At 36.4% G+C, this 16,748-nt stretch overlaps 1 protein-coding gene across 3 annotated transcripts in view; it reads right to left on the bottom strand.

Moving 5' to 3' along the window:
• The window catches only part of VPS45 (vacuolar protein sorting 45 homolog), a 62,621-nt gene that overhangs the window by 32,374 nt on the left and 13,499 nt on the right, over positions 1–16,748 (bottom strand). For all 3 annotated transcript variants that reach the window (XM_024765790.1, XM_024765792.1, XM_024765791.1), the window contains exons 9-13: positions 16,498–16,611; positions 15,923–16,090; positions 6,896–7,054; positions 6,579–6,686; positions 5,656–5,777 (exon numbers count right to left, since the gene is read on the bottom strand). In XM_024765790.1, coding sequence (XP_024621558.1) covers positions 5,656–5,777; positions 6,579–6,686; positions 6,896–7,054; positions 15,923–16,090; positions 16,498–16,611 — 671 coding nt within the window. The remainder of the gene's footprint in view (positions 1–5,655; positions 5,778–6,578; positions 6,687–6,895; positions 7,055–15,922; positions 16,091–16,497; positions 16,612–16,748) is intronic.

The following is a 16,748-nucleotide window of genomic DNA, read 5'->3' on the forward strand; positions in this document are numbered from 1 at the left end:
GGAGGAACATTGGTGAAAAAAAAAATTAAAAAAACATCCCTGACATTTTTCCTTTTAATTCCTTCCCCTGGTGAATTTTAAAAGTAGATGTTCTGATGAGGCCAACAGTAAAACATACAGTAAATCATTTTTATATGATGGTTGAAGCTAAGTGGAATACACAAGTTCAATTCTTTGTACACATCTTCCTGTGCTCTGTAATTCACCATAGCAACCAAAAGCATTAATTAATGCAGACAGCAAACATTAGAAAACAGCAGTCTGTTCATGCTGTGTATATATATATACACACATACATACAAGGACACCTTGAGAACCCAACCAATTTATATCCTATTGTATTAGAAAAATAAAAAATTTTCACACATAGTGTCTCTGGAAATCATTACTTTAATCGTTAATCATTCAGTTAAGCAGAAAAACAAACTTTTAAGAGGCAGTATTTTACCTACTTTGTGGGCTGTTACACTTATGGCTAAAATTCAAATTTTTGAATCTAGTACTTACAGGTAGTAAAGATCATATGAGCATTGACGGTAGGAAAAAAGGCCAATGAGAAAGGACTGCTGATTTCATAGAAACAAAAACAACAAGATTCTACTAAATTTGTATAAATGTGAAAGAGTACTTCCTTTTTGAATTGACTAATTCTGGAATGCATGACCAGATAGCTCCCTTTTCTCACCAAATGTTTAAGTTGCTTGTTTTTATCAGGGGTAAGAAGCAATTCTGGAGCGAGAAAAAAAAAAATCTAGCCTGATAAATAGGATATGTGGGAGTCCCATCTGCCGAGAAAGAGCAAACCTAATTTGTGGATATAGCTATACTGCCAAACAGGTTAACCACTAACTTAAAGCTAAGGGCTAAAACATCCCTACAACTGTTCCTGGTTTTGCAAAGTTGTGTTCTTGCCAGATCTCCTTTGATATCTTCTAATATGACAATAACAAAAAAACGAAGAAGTTCTATCATGATGAGACTTAAGTTAACCATAAAGATGACTAAAATCAATGACTCTTTTAAATGTGATAACCCAGTGTGAAGACGGTGCCTAGAGCTGAGGGTGGGTCTAAGTGAATACAGAGCCAAAATACTGTACAGGCAAACTTCGAAAGTCGAAATTGTCTGGTAACATCAACCAAATTTACTCTCTAGTTTACATTTCCCAACTGTAAATCTTGTCGTATCAACTACTACAGGTGCCTACATAAGAAATCTGACAATATCTATTGAACATCTATATGCAAAGCACTGTGTTAAATATTGTGAAAAACCCAAATATTAATAAAACATAGTTCTTACTTCAAGATTACAATACCTAGTGGGAAGGATAGATATGTATACAACTAACCACTGTCTCAGTATCCAGAGGTAACCATTATTAACAATTTCTTTCTTCTTTCTGTTAAACAGGGCCAGGAGGTGGCATAGGTATCCTCTGTGCCCCCTACTATGGTTTCATAACCATTTCTCTGCCTTCTTCAAAATTTCCACTATCTTAGAAGCTTATGATATAGTTGCACTGTTTTCTCCTGACCTCCTTTCCTGGTCACTTTCTTATTCCCTGAAGACTTCAGCTCTGGTTTACTGTCCTCCTTTTCATTCCTGCTCCTTTCAAGATTTTCAGTGACTTTAACACCAACATGGATTACTCATCTCACATCCTGGTCTCCTCACCCACAATGATTCGTTCTTTCATCCCTCACAGCCACCAATATCCATGATTATAACATAGATTTTTGCATTACAAGTATCCACAATATGAAATCTTGAATTGAAGACCTCTTTCTCTAATAACCACTCCCTCAACTTTTAATTCACTTATGCTAATGCTGCTACTGTAATATTTCTTTGACCTCACCGATACCTCCAATTCATTCAACAATATTTTTTTCACTATCCAATACCCTCCTTCTTTTTTTGTTTCCTAAAATCCTGGTTGGACCCAGCTATCAGCCTTCTCCTCATTTAATCTAGTGCAGCTAAAAGTTGCTAGAGAAAACCACACAACTAGGTTCATGGGCTGTATTTTAAATTAATGACCACAGAACTCCAGTGGGCACTCAGTCGTGCCCAGAAGTCCTACTACATTTCCCTAGTAAATCTGATTACAAGCCTACAAGACAACAATTTTACAATGTTTTCTCTTTTTATCCTGTACTTTACCTGATAACTTGATGTCATATTTTACTGAGAAAATAGAAGTAATCAAACAAGATGGCCCCATGTTCTCAACATCAAAGCTGTTACAGTGGGGACTTCCCTGGTGGCGCAGTGGTTAAGCATCCACCTGCCAATGCAGGGGACGTGGGTTCGAACCCTGGTCCAGGAAGATCCCACATGCTGCAGAGCAACTAAGCCCATGAGCCACAACTACCGAGCCTGTGCTCTAGAGCCCGTGAGCTACAACTACTGAGCCCATATGCCACAACTACTGAAGCCCATGCGCCTAGAGCCTGTGCTCTGTAACAAGAGAAGCCACCGCAATTGAGAAGCCCGTGCACCACAACAAAGAGTAGCCCCTGCTCGCCGCAACTAGAGAAAGCCCACGCGCAGTAGTGAAGACCCAATGTGGCCAAAAATAAATAAATTATTTTTTAAAAAAAGCGGTTACAGTGAAAGAAGTACCTCTGCTCCTATCAAAATCTTCTCTGCTTGTGTTCTAGATCTCCTAAAGACTTCACTTCTGCAAGTCTTGTCCTTTCTCTTCTGCATTACCTATTTCTCCTTCTTTAGGATAATTCTCATCAGGTTATAAGTATGCTTTAGAATCTCTCATTCCCCTGAGCCTACAATCTCTTCTAGCTACAATCCCATTCTCTGACCCCTTCAAGCAAAACTTCTTAAAAAGTGTTACATACTGTTTGTTATCTCCATTTTGTCTTATCTCTTGTAACCCTCTCTAATTTGGCTTCCAAACTCACTGAACCTGGGGAATAGTCTGATGGATTTTTCACTGTCCTGACCTTTTTTTTTTTGCGGTATGCGGGACTCTCACTGTTTTGGCCTCTCCCATTGCGGAGCACAGGCTCCGGACGCGCAAGCTCAGCGGCCATGGCTCATGGGCCCCGCCGCTCCGCGGCATGGGGGATCTTCCCGGACCGGGGCATGAACCCGTGTGCCCTGCATCGGCAGGCAGACTCTCAACCACTGTGCCACCAGGGAAGCCCTGTCCTCACCTTTTTTATGTCTCAGAAGACTGGTCTCAGGTAACCACTCACTCCTTGATATTTATGACACCAAGTTTTTCTGGTTTTCCTCCTATCTTTCTGTCTCTTCTTCAGTCTCCATTGTTGACTCCAATTCTCTATTCAGTGCTTAGTCCCGCGTCCTCTTCTTTTCCCCTAAGTGATCTAGTCTAGTCCCATGGCTTTAAATCACCAAAATCTTGTTGACTCCCAATTTAGCATCGAACATTTCCATTTGATTATCTACCAGGCATCTGCAATTTAACAACAAAACTCTTGATTTCCCCCCAAAACCTGAGAGTTATTCCTGGTTTCTCCCTTACCCTTGTCCCATTACTCTACTCCATTTAATAAGTCTATTGATTCTACCTTCTCTCCTAGGTTCCTTATCCAAAGCACTTTCATTTCTTACCTGGACTATTGCAGCCACCTCCTAAGTAGTTTTTCTGCTTCTAACTTTGTCTTCAATAATCCATTCTCCCCACAAGGTGATCTCTTAATACATAATTCAGTTTATGTCACTTGAATGCTTAAAGCTCTTCAGTGGGTTCCTATGACATTTAAAAATTTTAAAAACCTCTTTACCAGAGCCTGTAAGACCCTATATGATCCAGCCCTACTTATCTTCTCAACTTCTTATTTTCTTACTTGTTATGGTCCAACCACACTGGACTTCTTTCTGTTCCATGAACTTGCCAAGTTCTCTTTCTTCAAGGACTTTGTTCTGGTGTTCCCTCTATTTGTGTTGCTTTTCCTCCTAATCATTATGAGATTGGTTCTTTCTTGTAATTCAAAGCTCATTCTAAGTATCACTTCTTCAGAGAGGTTCTCTCCATCTAAAGTAGCCTTCCCCACCTCTACAAAGTTACTTTGTAGGTTATTACCCTATTTATTTCCTCAATAGCACTTATCTCATTCAAATTATATTCAAATTTCTTTACTAGTTTACTGTCTGTCTCCTTCATGTAAGTTCCTTGAAGGCAGGTACCTTGTCTTTCCTGTCACTTCTATTTCCCCAGCAGTTCTTGACATATTGAAGGCATTCAAATATTTGTTATATAAAAGGATGAAGTAACTGAATAATTAACTATATATATATTTAGGTAATAGTGACAAATGCCCACAGATGCTGACAACTGATGAATGTGTGTTTTGTTGGAAGAGCCTCATTTTGAACTTTGTTTGGAAATGAATTTCCCAAATTAGAAAGGTTTGCTCTCATAACTAATCATCCACAATATTCTTCTGGTGGTCTATTATGTCCCTTTAGCAATAAGTGGCTAATTTCTTATTCAATAATTCTTATATGAAATTCATAAGAAAATTAATATTTTTACTTTTATCATGTTAATTAGAAGGCTATTTAATAGAGTTATACTGTCTTTCAAAAAGCATCTCAGATAGGTGAATAGCTTTGGGCTGGTTTTCATTCTTACCCACTTAGCTGACATTTCTAAATTTTGATGCCAAATGAGTATACTCTCTGAATTTAACCCCAGATGTTCTGCTTCTCAACCTTGGATTTTTAAAAAGATTTATTTATTTATTTTTCTTTCTGTTCTGTTACCAAATTACAGAGTTTTTTTTTTTTAAAGGAAAAACGTGAAAAAATATATTTTATCATACAAGAGTTATTTATGTACCTCAAAATATTTTTCTCCTTTCAGAAATTCATTACATTTATAAAACACTATTCTTCCAAGGCCTTAGATTATGATTAGCTAAAGTATAAGAATTATACCAACAGTAACAATTCTCACATTAATCTATCCAATAGGATTCAGCTACATATATTAGGCTCTTTATAATATGTGGTCCCAATAAAAAATACACAAGAATATAATTTATAACTAGGTAGAATTTGTGTATATTTAAAATTTCAGGTTGGCCTATGTAAGCTGTTCTGGATAACTTTTGTTTTTATTAAAACTAACAAACCACTGGATTAAAATGACAATTAATTGCTTCCTTCAGTTAATACCCAAAAAGAAAGCCATCCTTTTCTCCTGTGTGACAAAAAGCCTTTGTCAATTAGGTCTCAGTTTATATACTGGCCACATTTGGCAAAGTCCAGTCCTCACCAAAAATAGTAACAACCTGCTCTGGATGGTAATCAAGCAGCAAATCTATTTTCAGCCTTAATGTTTGAAACTCCAAGTGCTAGATGCCATGGAACTGAACCTTAAATGGCATAAGTAAACTGGTCTGAGACTAAAGGACAGGACATAGTATTTGGGGCTCTCCAAAACATCTGTTTCTTTATTCTAAAAGAAACAATGTTTCAGGCTTAGTAGGGGAAGTTAAATCTAACTTTGACACATGTAAAACCAAAAGAATCTTAGAACTGAAACAACTGGGGAAGGAAGATTAGAATGATATAACCTTTGTTGTAGTCTTTTACATTACCCTAAATTTCCTATTTTCTTAGTGTCTCTGGTTTTTACTATTAATATCTTTGTTATCTTACCTGTCTCTGAGTGTGCTGGGGCCTAGATAAGGATACAGGTTTTCCTTGAGCTTTCCTTTGATGAGATGGTCCAGGGTCTCATGTAAGAAAGGCTGATGCTGAGTATATACATTTTCTACTCCCTAAGACAGGGGGAAATGGTTCTTACGTCATTTTTTTTGGAAATTGCAATATAACAGTTAATGATACTCACATCAGAAAAGGACATGTACTCAATAGAGATTTCATGGGACAAGAGTCAAGCAGGAATTTTAGGAGAATTTTATAGTTAATTATTTTCATCAATTAGAAATGTTCTAATCTTATGAAAAAACTCTGTAATTTAAGGTTAGCTATTATAAAGGAATTTTTAAAATGCAGTTGCTTAAATCCTTTATTATCTCTTCACTGACACCCTTCCTTTTGTGGAAATATTATATGACATGTAGAGCAAATAAAAGGACTATGTAGCAAAGGAGACTAGAAACACTCAGGAAAATGGAAAAATTTCAGGAAACATAAGAAAGGCTAGCAGATTAAAACTAATTTTTAACCATTTTAAGAAAATAGGTTAGTATTTTTAAAAGATCTACAATTGTTTGCTTCATCTTTAATTTCCATCAGAGAAAAACAACCTAACAAATCTTAAACAAATGGAGTAAAATAGCTATGACTAACAGAACTGTCTGCCTTTTTACTCTTGGGTATTTCCTGGAAATATCTCATTATTCCCTTCTCAGCTATTTGGGCCAATGATGATGCATTCCAATACAGAAAGTATTTAAAGAAAAAGTTTTCAAGAGGATGTCTGCTTTAATTTCATTTAACTGACATAGTACTAGATCAGCAGCAATCCTGAAGTTACTTTGAAGATCATATTCATTCACTCTCAGCTTCAGGGACTTCAACTGTTTCTCATTTAGGAAAGCATAGAGATATCATACCTTCAATCCTTTGAGGAACTGTTTGGTAATAGCCACAGCATCTTTGGGGCTGAAGAGGTCACTTCCTCTGATCCGTTTACCACCATATTCAACAACTGTAGACACAAGCTTTTTTTTTTAAAAAAAAAAAAAGAGAAACAACCTCTTATTGCTTGTGGAACAGGAAGAAAATAACTTTATTAAGGAAATGAAAACATGAGAGGACAGAATTATACATTTCTGTGAATAAAAACAGTATGACATCACTTGTCAGAGTTAAGGCTATAATACTAGAATTTGGTTCCTGTTTGATGGGATTAATATGTAAATCTGGTTACCTTTCGATACTTCTCAGAAACACCTTTATTTCTAAGGTCCATCATTAATCCTGGTAGGCTGTTGCTGCTGTGTCGCTCATAATGTAGAGCATAAAGCATCACCAGGCGCGCGGCATCAAACTCTGTCACTTTGGGGTTCTGCAGGAGCCTCTTTACATTCTGAAAAAAGAGAGAACTAATATTTATCCTCCCGTCACTTGCGTGATGTATAATATCTTAGTTCTAATAATTATGGAATGGTAGTGATACATCTGACTAAACTACATATGACTAAGATCACTACTATGGCAATGTACAAGTCATAGGTTTAGCAACCGTTTCAACTACAGAAAATTAAATGCCTTTTGCCTAAGATAAGAATTAAATAAGGATATAAATTCTCACTGTAACTGCTTTAAGACAAATATGAAGTTAACTATCGTTATTTCCCCTTTTCTTTCCTTTGATTGAGATGGTCCAGGGTCTCATGTAGGAAAGGTTGCAATTTCCTCACTGAAATAAGGAACACATACTATTTCCACCACTATTTCTACCACTTCAATCAATACAGCACAGAAGAGAACTGACCAGTTGACTTGTAAAACTCTACTGCCTTTTTTAGTGTCAGTGACCGACCAGTGAAATGGAGACAATTTGGTAGAATTTTACATAGGAGGACTGGGCTTAATCTCCAAGAAGCATCATGTATAACAATATGTCTCAACATGGCTTACAGAGATATGAATATGTAACAGCATATAATCTCTAAACTGAATATGTAAGATCTAAGAGGGCAGGTACTGATAGCAAAGGAAGCTAGACAAAATCATGTTTAGGTTGTATCAGTCCTCACATTAAGGGACTTCCCTATACTATAGATTTATATTTATTACGCAGAACAAATTAATTAGAGCCAACAAATACTTTTTTTTTTTTTTTTGCGGTACGCGGGCCTCTCACCGCTGTGGCCTCTCCCGTTGCGGAGCACAGGCTCCGGACACGCAGGCCCAGCGGCCACGGCTCACGGGCCCAGCCGCCCTGCGGCACATGGGATCCTCCCAGACCAGGGCACGAACCCGTGTCCCCTGCATCGGCAGGCGGACTCTCAACCACTGCGCCACCAGGGAAGCCCCAAATACTTTTTGATCACCCTCTAAGCAAAAGGCACTATGCCAGGCACTGGAGGGGACACAGAGATGAGCTGGAGACAGTTTCTGTCCTCAGTGAGTTCATAGACAATGGGGTAAAGGGGGATAAAACAAGTATGTTCCATTCTGCTATAAAGTATGTTTCTTAATGCACTTAGCTCTACGAGATTGGTAACTATGGGAATAACACAGAAGGCATATTGGTTTACATGTAAAATTTTCAGCAAGTTAATATTTAGAAAAGATCAGGCACAAGTTTCCTCTTTAAAGAGGAAGCTTTACCAATATGTTAAGGAAGAAAGATGAAAATCCTACAGAAGTGTTTTTTTTAGAAGTAACTGGTTTTGTAGCTTTAAGAACTGCTGTGCTTTCCACAATGTTAAGCTACGTGGGGAAAGGGCAAGTACAAATGAAAAGGATGCAAAGATATTTCTGTGTTAAAAAGCAAAACAAAACAACCCCAAACTGACTGATATCCCCATATCGTATTTTTAATTTTGATGACACAAGTCTCTATGAGAAGCAAATACTTTTGAGACCTTATATGCTGAAGAATAAAACATGAGCCCCAGGAGTAACCACAAAGGATGGTCTGAGTGCATTTCTAGGTGCAAATGCCGGCGAAATTTAACTCTGTTAGCATTTTAATTAGGATTATTATTTTATCAGGGCTCTGATTACAAAGTTATATAGATTTTTCTTTCTCTTTTTTAGTTATATAAATTTTAAGTGATCTGCTTATAACCCTATTTTCCCGTAACCTTTGTTTATTTTTAGTGCATGATTTTGCAGAATGTGAAGCTTTTTCAGGAACACATATGTGGTATTATAACAGAAACATATGCATGCAAAAACCAAAAACTTAAAATCAGTGCAATGGGGGACAGGGGACACAAAGTAAAGAGAAGCTCATCTGGTTACTGAGGGATCAATTATAAAAGGTCTTAAAAACTAAATTTTGGAATTAGTTTGAGAGACTGAAAGAGATGCTATTAATAGGAATATGGAAATCAGAGAAAGAAATGAGTTGGGCTGAAAGACTAGTAAGAGCCTTGGAGGGCACTGGATTCTGAGGACATAACAACTAACATCTGTATAGTACTCTACAACTTACAAGATTCATTTACATACATTGTCTTTTTAGTACTTCACAACAACCAGGTCTCATGACTAAGAACTCTTTTCTTCACACTAAAGAGGGACTATGATGAAATGGGGAACCTGCCAGGTAGCTTTCAAGTACAAAGTTCTCTGGGTAGGATTCTTATTGTTGCTTTTTAGGTGAACATTGCACTACCATCATCCTTACAGGATCAAAAAGGAATAAATTTCTCTTCTACAGATTTAAACCCTGCAGTCATAAAATTTTCCTTACCTCTTTTTCCTTTTGTGGTAACGTTTCCACACAGCAGTGACTAAATACAGACTATTTAGAATATTTGTTTAAATGTTCCACTAATTTCTACTATAATATGGAAAAAGTTCAGGACACAAATTAATTATCAAGTAAAAATACACAATTTCATATGTATCTCAGTCAACCTGGCATAAGTTTAAAACATCCATCTGGGATCTCTGTTGTTGCTTTTCTTATAGGCACAATGTTTCATTTTCTGCCCTTGCAAGTCACTCTCTTTTTACCTCAAATCTACTCAATTTCTGACTGACCTGTTCCTTTACTTCTAAGCAAATCTGAGATACTCAAGTAACTGTAAACCCACAAAAACTGGTATGGGGACAGTCAAAGACTATTTGCAGTAATCAGTTTATACCCTTCCTATTTGCTCCTTTCTAATTACCTTTCCTTGAATCTTGACTCTTGGCTCTATTTCCCATTTAAAAAATCCACTTCTAATCCTTGAGATTTGGTACTGGTATTTAGAGTCCCCGGCTTGACTCTTAGCTCTCCCTCAATGGGAGGCCTTCTGATCCAATAGCCCAGATCTGGCCCAAGACTACGCTGAGTAGAGTACTTTGCTTACTTTTGAGCCCTTAGGACCCAACCCATGGCTCAGGTCAGTGTTCCAGTTAGACTTATCTATTCCCTCATGAAAAGAAACCTGTAGATACAAGCTGAATTCTTTCTTCTTTTTCAGCTATATAAGTCCTTGAAGAAGCAGGGCCTTTTTGTCTGCCTGGATCCCATGTTATCCTTTGACTTAATTTTGAACTATTTCCCTCATGGCTACTTGACTCATCAACTTGACTGACAGTGACATACATTATATTGAGATTCCAGGGTACTAACCAGAGAAGAGGAGAAAAAGAATCTGAAAGACTTTAATTACATAGGAGGTATGTGTTACACAGTGGTATTTATATGTTGGAAATATGACTGAATTATATAATGAACTTTTTGGTATCTCTTTTCTTATTAAATTTCCCATAAACCTTGAGATAATCAAGGGAGAAAAGTACTCTTACATAATAACAATGGCTGAATAAAGAGTGAAACAGAAAACTATTGTCCACTTAAGAAGATGGGATTTGGGCTTCCCTGGTGGCGCAGTTGTTGAGAGTCCGCCTGCCGATGCAGGGGACGCGGGTTTGTGCCCGGTCCGGGAGGATCCCACATGCCGCGAAGCGGCTGGGCCTGTGAGACATGGCCGCTGAAACTGCGCGTCCAGAGCCTGCGCTCCACAGCGCGAGAGGCCACAACAGTGAGAGGCCCGCGTACTGCAAAAAAAAAAAAAAAAAAAAAAAATGGGATTCAAAAATCTTCCACTGAATTCTAACATTAGTGTAGGCCCAATGAAAAATAGGAAAAGAAATGCAAAAACACTATCTTTGAAGGTCAAGTTTCAAAAAGGAGCTAATGTTCATTCGAAAGACATTGATTAAAAAACATTCTTCTCTTCTGATATTTAGAGATTCTTCCATTATTTTGGGCTGACTACTTTTATACTTTTCTGTTTTCTTCTACCAAAACTATGATATAGCAGTACAAGAAAAAACTTTCGTAACGACATGCCAATACTTTAAACCATTGTACAAATTACAGTTGAAGTCTACAATTAAAGATAGTCCCCATTTTTTTTTTGCTTTAATTTAACCTAAAGAACAGGATCTGTACCTTGTTATCAACTATCACAGTAATGTAGTAAAACACTCAATGAATAGCATTATAAGCCAATAGATTAGAACAGCAAGATGAAATTGGTAGAAGCCTTCAACATGCTGATATGATTAAATAATGAGTCTAATCTAACCGTTTGAGAGAACAGTGTTATGGGACTATAAAGAGCTTATCTAGGAAAAATGATAGAAAGTAGGCAGGACCCAATTCCACTAACTGGTAAATACATGAGTCAGTATTCTTTTACTTAATGACTAGTCAAATTTAGCTTTGGTGTAGGTCTTCGGCTGGTCAACACTGTTTCTGAAATACTAGTCAAATGATAGTTTAGAGAGAAAAGGATCATTTTTACTCTTAGTTGGTAAAAATAAAATTGTCAGCTCAATGTGTCCAAAACAATTTTCTTACAATTTTAACGAGAAGCAAAAAAACCCTTCTAAAATCAGGGAGAGTTCCAAGATCATGAGTGAATTAAAAAACATGTCTCATATGCCATAAAGAAAAGAGAACGTACCATCAAACAATAATACTGAAAATAGCGATAGTTAATATTCATTGAATGTTGTAAGTACCAGGTACCGTATTAAGTGCTTTACATGTATTAGCTCATTACACCCTCACAAAAATCTTTGAAGTAAGTACTGATATTTCCCCCTATTTTACAGACAAAGAGACTAAGACTTGGAGTGGTTAAGAATCATTTTCAAACCCAAGCCATCAAAGATTCAAGCTATCAGCCACTATTCGATACTGCTTCAAACAGAACTCTTTTTCTTCATTTCTCTAATGAATATTTGTTGTCCTTACTACGTGTTATTAATGGAATTTGAGATCTTTTACTCAAGGTCAGGAAAGAAGGATATAAAAAGACTAGATCCTCCTTCCAAATGAAAAGCTGTAATACGACAACAAAAGGGGGAGAAATTATTTACTTTCTGAAGATTTTTCTCTTTATGGTATGAAAAAAAATCTTCCTTACTAATCAAATGAGTCTTTTCCAAGGCTATGCATATATCTCAATGATAGTACATTGCAGTTTGGTTCTAGTGAAATTCTTCTGAATCAAATTTTTTGTTACCCTGTAGGGTAACTGGCTAGAAGTGGCAGCAATTCATAGGTTAAATTTTAGCAGTGATGAGCTTTTTTTGCCTCACCATGATACAGTTACTATTCAATAAAGCAAACCTCATCTTTACTCAGAAGTCAGTTCATCGCTTATTATCACCTAAGGTCAAGCCAAGGAATGCTGTAACCCATCTAGGGGTCAGGCCCCTGGCATCTACTCATTATTAAAAGTTCTCTTTATTGACTATTTCTATCATGTTGTCAAAGAAATCCTTTATGACGGGGGAGTCCAAATCAACTGCTCACTGTAAAACCCTAATACCCTGGGCAAGAAAACCTTCAAAAGATAATTTTTAAAAATATAAAGTGGATCACAAATGGAATTCATATTTTAAAGTATCTGTTTTTCTTTTAAAATGAACAAAAAATAAGATTTCAGGCAAGGAATTACAGTAGCCTTTTCTAACTGCTTTCCATATGGTGAGATACAAATAAAGATACTAAAATTGGCTAGTGATTAAGTTTGGTTCTATTGTTTTAAAGGGAAAAATAAAATGATAAAGAAACATAAGGAAATTTAAATTTAGTTACAGGACACAATTCTGTTTTTACTTAATAAGAGAAAAAAATTCATTTTATTGAGAAAAATAAAAAGTTTTCATAGGAATGCTTCTATTAGGCCTACAAACCAACTATAAACTCTTATTAATAGTGTTGTTTAAAGTAAGTTGGCCAAGTTAAATAGATTGTGATGTACCTTTACAAAGGAATACTATTTAGTGATTTAACAGAATGAGCGTTTAGGTTCTGGTCTGGAACAATCTCTGAGATACACAGTTAAGTGAAAAAGCAAAATGCAGAGCTATGTGTACAGTATGGTATCATCTGAATTTTAAAAAGATAGAGAAGGAAATATACACACTCATAGAGGCTTGCACACACACAGAATAACTGTAAGAATGCAAGTGAAACTAACAGACTCAGTTTTTACTATGTATCTCTTTCATCAAGTACTTATATTATCTATTTAAGAATTAGAATTTGATAAACCATAATGGTATATCATAACAATGATATAAAGAATATAAAACAATGTTGATATATGTATAACTGAATCACTTTGCTGTACAGCAGAAATTAATACAACAGTGTAAATCAACTATACTTCAATAAAAAAATAGATTAAAAAAAATTCATATTTAATACAACTAAAAATATAAAGTCAGCCTAAAAGTTCTTTGTGAAGATTTAAGAACACAGAGATAAAATTAAGTGTTGACAGAAGTACTTTTCATAAATATAAAGCCAATAGCATCTTTATGATTTTCAAAATGATGGTGTTTTCAGAGGAACTCTTGATAAACATTTTTTTTTTTTTAATTTTTTTTTTTTTTCTTTTGTGGTACTCGGGCCTCTCACTGTTGTGGCCTCTCCCGTTGCAGAGCACAGGCTCCGGACGCACAGGCTCAGCGGCCATGGGTCACGGGCCCAGCTGCTCCGCGGCATGTGGGATCTTCCCAGACCGGGGCACGAACCCGTGTCCCCTGCATCGGCAGGAAGACTCTCAACCACTGCGCCACCAGGGAAGCCCAATAAACATTTTTAAAAATTAAAAACCAACAACTATCAACATAAATCACAGTGAAGACTTTGGTATAACTAGAGCAAAGTCACAGGTGGGTGAATTTCTTTCTTTTGATTGTACCATATCTTTAAAAAATTGTACTTAGAGGAAGGAAACTAACCTTTACAAAGTACCTACCACATGGAAAGCATTTTATATCTCATTAAATCCTGATAACAACCTAAAAGTTTGAAATCATTATCCCTGAGGCTTGGGCAAAATAAGTAATTTTCCCAGAGAAACTTTGATATATAGAGATAGGACATAAGCCAGGATAGTCTGTGTTGTTTCCATCATACCATGCTGGCTTTATTTTATAAAGCAGAATTGCAGCAAGGAAAGAAAAAGACTGAGTTTTAGAATATAGGGTCCTATTAATAAGGAAATGTGCTTCTTATAATAAGTGGCTTAGAAACAGCTATTTCCCAAAGGACTCTCATTCTCAAGTTACTTACTCTCAGTGATACCACATTTTGCCACTTCTCAGGAATTTTGGAATTATCTCTGATTTGTTCTGCCTTGTTATCCTTATATCTAATCTGTCACTAAATAGTTATTTTCTCCCTTTGAAATGTCTTTTATATTTGCCCTTCTGTACATTTTTACTACTACCACTATGAGTCTTCTAGCCTCTCTGACTTTAATTTTTTTCATCTCCAAAGCATCCTTACTAGATTAAATTTCCTAAAATACTGCTTTCATCATATCAACTTCTACGTAAGACTCTACACTGGATCTCTTTGCCTATCTCAGCAAGTACAAATCCCCCTTACAAGCGTCTTCATAAACTAGTTCCTGTTTACCAATTCAATTTTATCTCCTATGTCTCTTGCACACCCACTCTCAACAGGTCATGCTGTTTATTATTTTCTGCATAGTTCTACATCTTTTCTTTGCTGAAATCCTCCTCCAGATTCTATTCATTATTTACGGTCCATCTTAATATCACCTCTCTAAGAAACTGTCCCTAGTAACCTCAAATCTTTAATTATAGTCAGTACCACAATTTTGACTTAATTAAATATTAACTTGAAACACTGCCTAATTGTTACTCATGCTTTAGTTTTGTCTGTTCAACTTATACTGTAAATTTCATGAGGCTAGGGTTTGATTATGTCACTTTTTTTCTAAAATCCTCTGATAGCTCTCATCATTTTAAGATTAAAGCCCAACCTCCTTTCAATGGCCATAACCAGGCCTCAATCTGTCCTTCTGGCTTATCTAAGACCACTCCTCATCTTATATCCAGCACTGGCTACACTGAATTAGTCTCTGTTCCCTTAAAAAAAATTTTTTTTTTTTTTTTTTTTCACATCTCCATGCCTGCATTCCCTCTGCTGAGAATTTCCTTCCTTTTCTCTGGTTGGTGCACTTCTACTTAATTACTTGTCCAGAACCAGACCTAATGTCATTGTCTCTAAGAAGCTCTAAGAAGATTCATCCTTAGGGAAAACAGTTGTCCGTCCTCTGTATTCCCATATCCCTTTGTAATACCTCTAGTATAGCACTTATTGCATATATTATAATTCCTGGTTTAAATTTCTTTCTTCCCTACTAAAATGTGAACTTTTTGAGGAAAAGGATGGTATCTTATTCATTTTTGTACCACTAGATCCTCACAGCACCATGAACATGGAGCAGGCATTCACATGTTTGTGGAATAAACAGCAGATGTTCAATAATAAAAACCTAGATAATGCATTTTAATATATTATACCTTTAAAATCTTCCTAACAACACTGTGAGATAAATATCATTATACTTATTTAACAAATGAGGAAAATGGCTCAGAGATTAAGCCAACGGCTCCAGGTCACAAAGCCAGCAGTGGCAAATCAAACACTGAAATTCAGATCTTCTGATTTTAGTCTAGCATTCTTTCTAGTTGACTAGGCTGCCCTCCTAAACACTCGATTAATTGCCTGAACCCTTTGAGATTGCACATTTTTCTTCTACTGTCCCTCTTATAATACATCTATCTTAAATAATACTAATTTGTGTTCTTGTCTCAACTGCCTGTTACACTGTAAATTCCATGTTGGTTAAGAAGGATTACTTGCCTTTGTATCTCTTGCTCTGCCTGGCACAGTGCCTTACACATAGTAGGTGCCCATCAAATTGGATTGAATAGATACCTGGAGAGCACTAGAATGGTCATTTTGACAGGCCAGTTCTTGCTCAACCTCCGAAACCTCCAGCAGATTCCGCTCACTGACCAACCGAGACAGCTCTCCAACCACTGTCACGTGCTTTGATACAGTCCCAGACATCTTCTTGAATTGTGGGTAATTCTCCACAAAGGCCTGCCATGGGAAAAACATCAATTGGGGGTTCTGTTATTTCTTGATGAGGATAGGCATGTATGAAGAAGGAAAAAAAAAAAGGCAGGGATTATTCTTCTGCCCAGACTAAGGCATCTAATACTTTCAATCACATGGCATTTTGTTATGCTTAAGAAGAGAAGAACTAGTGTATGTCAGTAGACTGAGTCTTTATAGTCCAAATATGACTGATGAATGGAAAGAAGTACATGGCTTATTATGAAGTTTTCACTATATTTTTTCCTAAAGAGAAGTATTACAGAAAATAATCTCAAACCAAACAAAAGGAATCAAGGCAGAAATCAGACCCAGAATATTCCAGAAATGCTGCTTACATGAATAGTTCCAAAGTCTTGCATGTTAATCATCCATGTACATGTTCAATTTACCTTCATGTCTGCTATTGATTCTAGTTTTTGCTGTTCTTTTGGTTTCTTCTTCTGAAAGTCTTCCATGAGATTCTTTATGTTGCTACCAATCTCAGCAAAGTTCAGGTACATATTCTGTGAAAAAGGAAGTTGGAAACACAGTTCTATCAACAAGTCTGACTTTCAGACAATTTAAAAGAAGTAAAAAAGAACACTGAATACAGTGAGAACTGAAGGGCAAGAAAATTTCATTATCATTACCAAATCTGGAT

This window comes from Neophocaena asiaeorientalis, unplaced genomic scaffold (genome assembly GCF_003031525.2).
Source record: "Neophocaena asiaeorientalis asiaeorientalis breed wild unplaced genomic scaffold, Neophocaena_asiaeorientalis_V1.1 scaffold474, whole genome shotgun sequence".
Taxonomy (NCBI): Eukaryota; Metazoa; Chordata; class Mammalia; order Artiodactyla; family Phocoenidae; genus Neophocaena; species Neophocaena asiaeorientalis.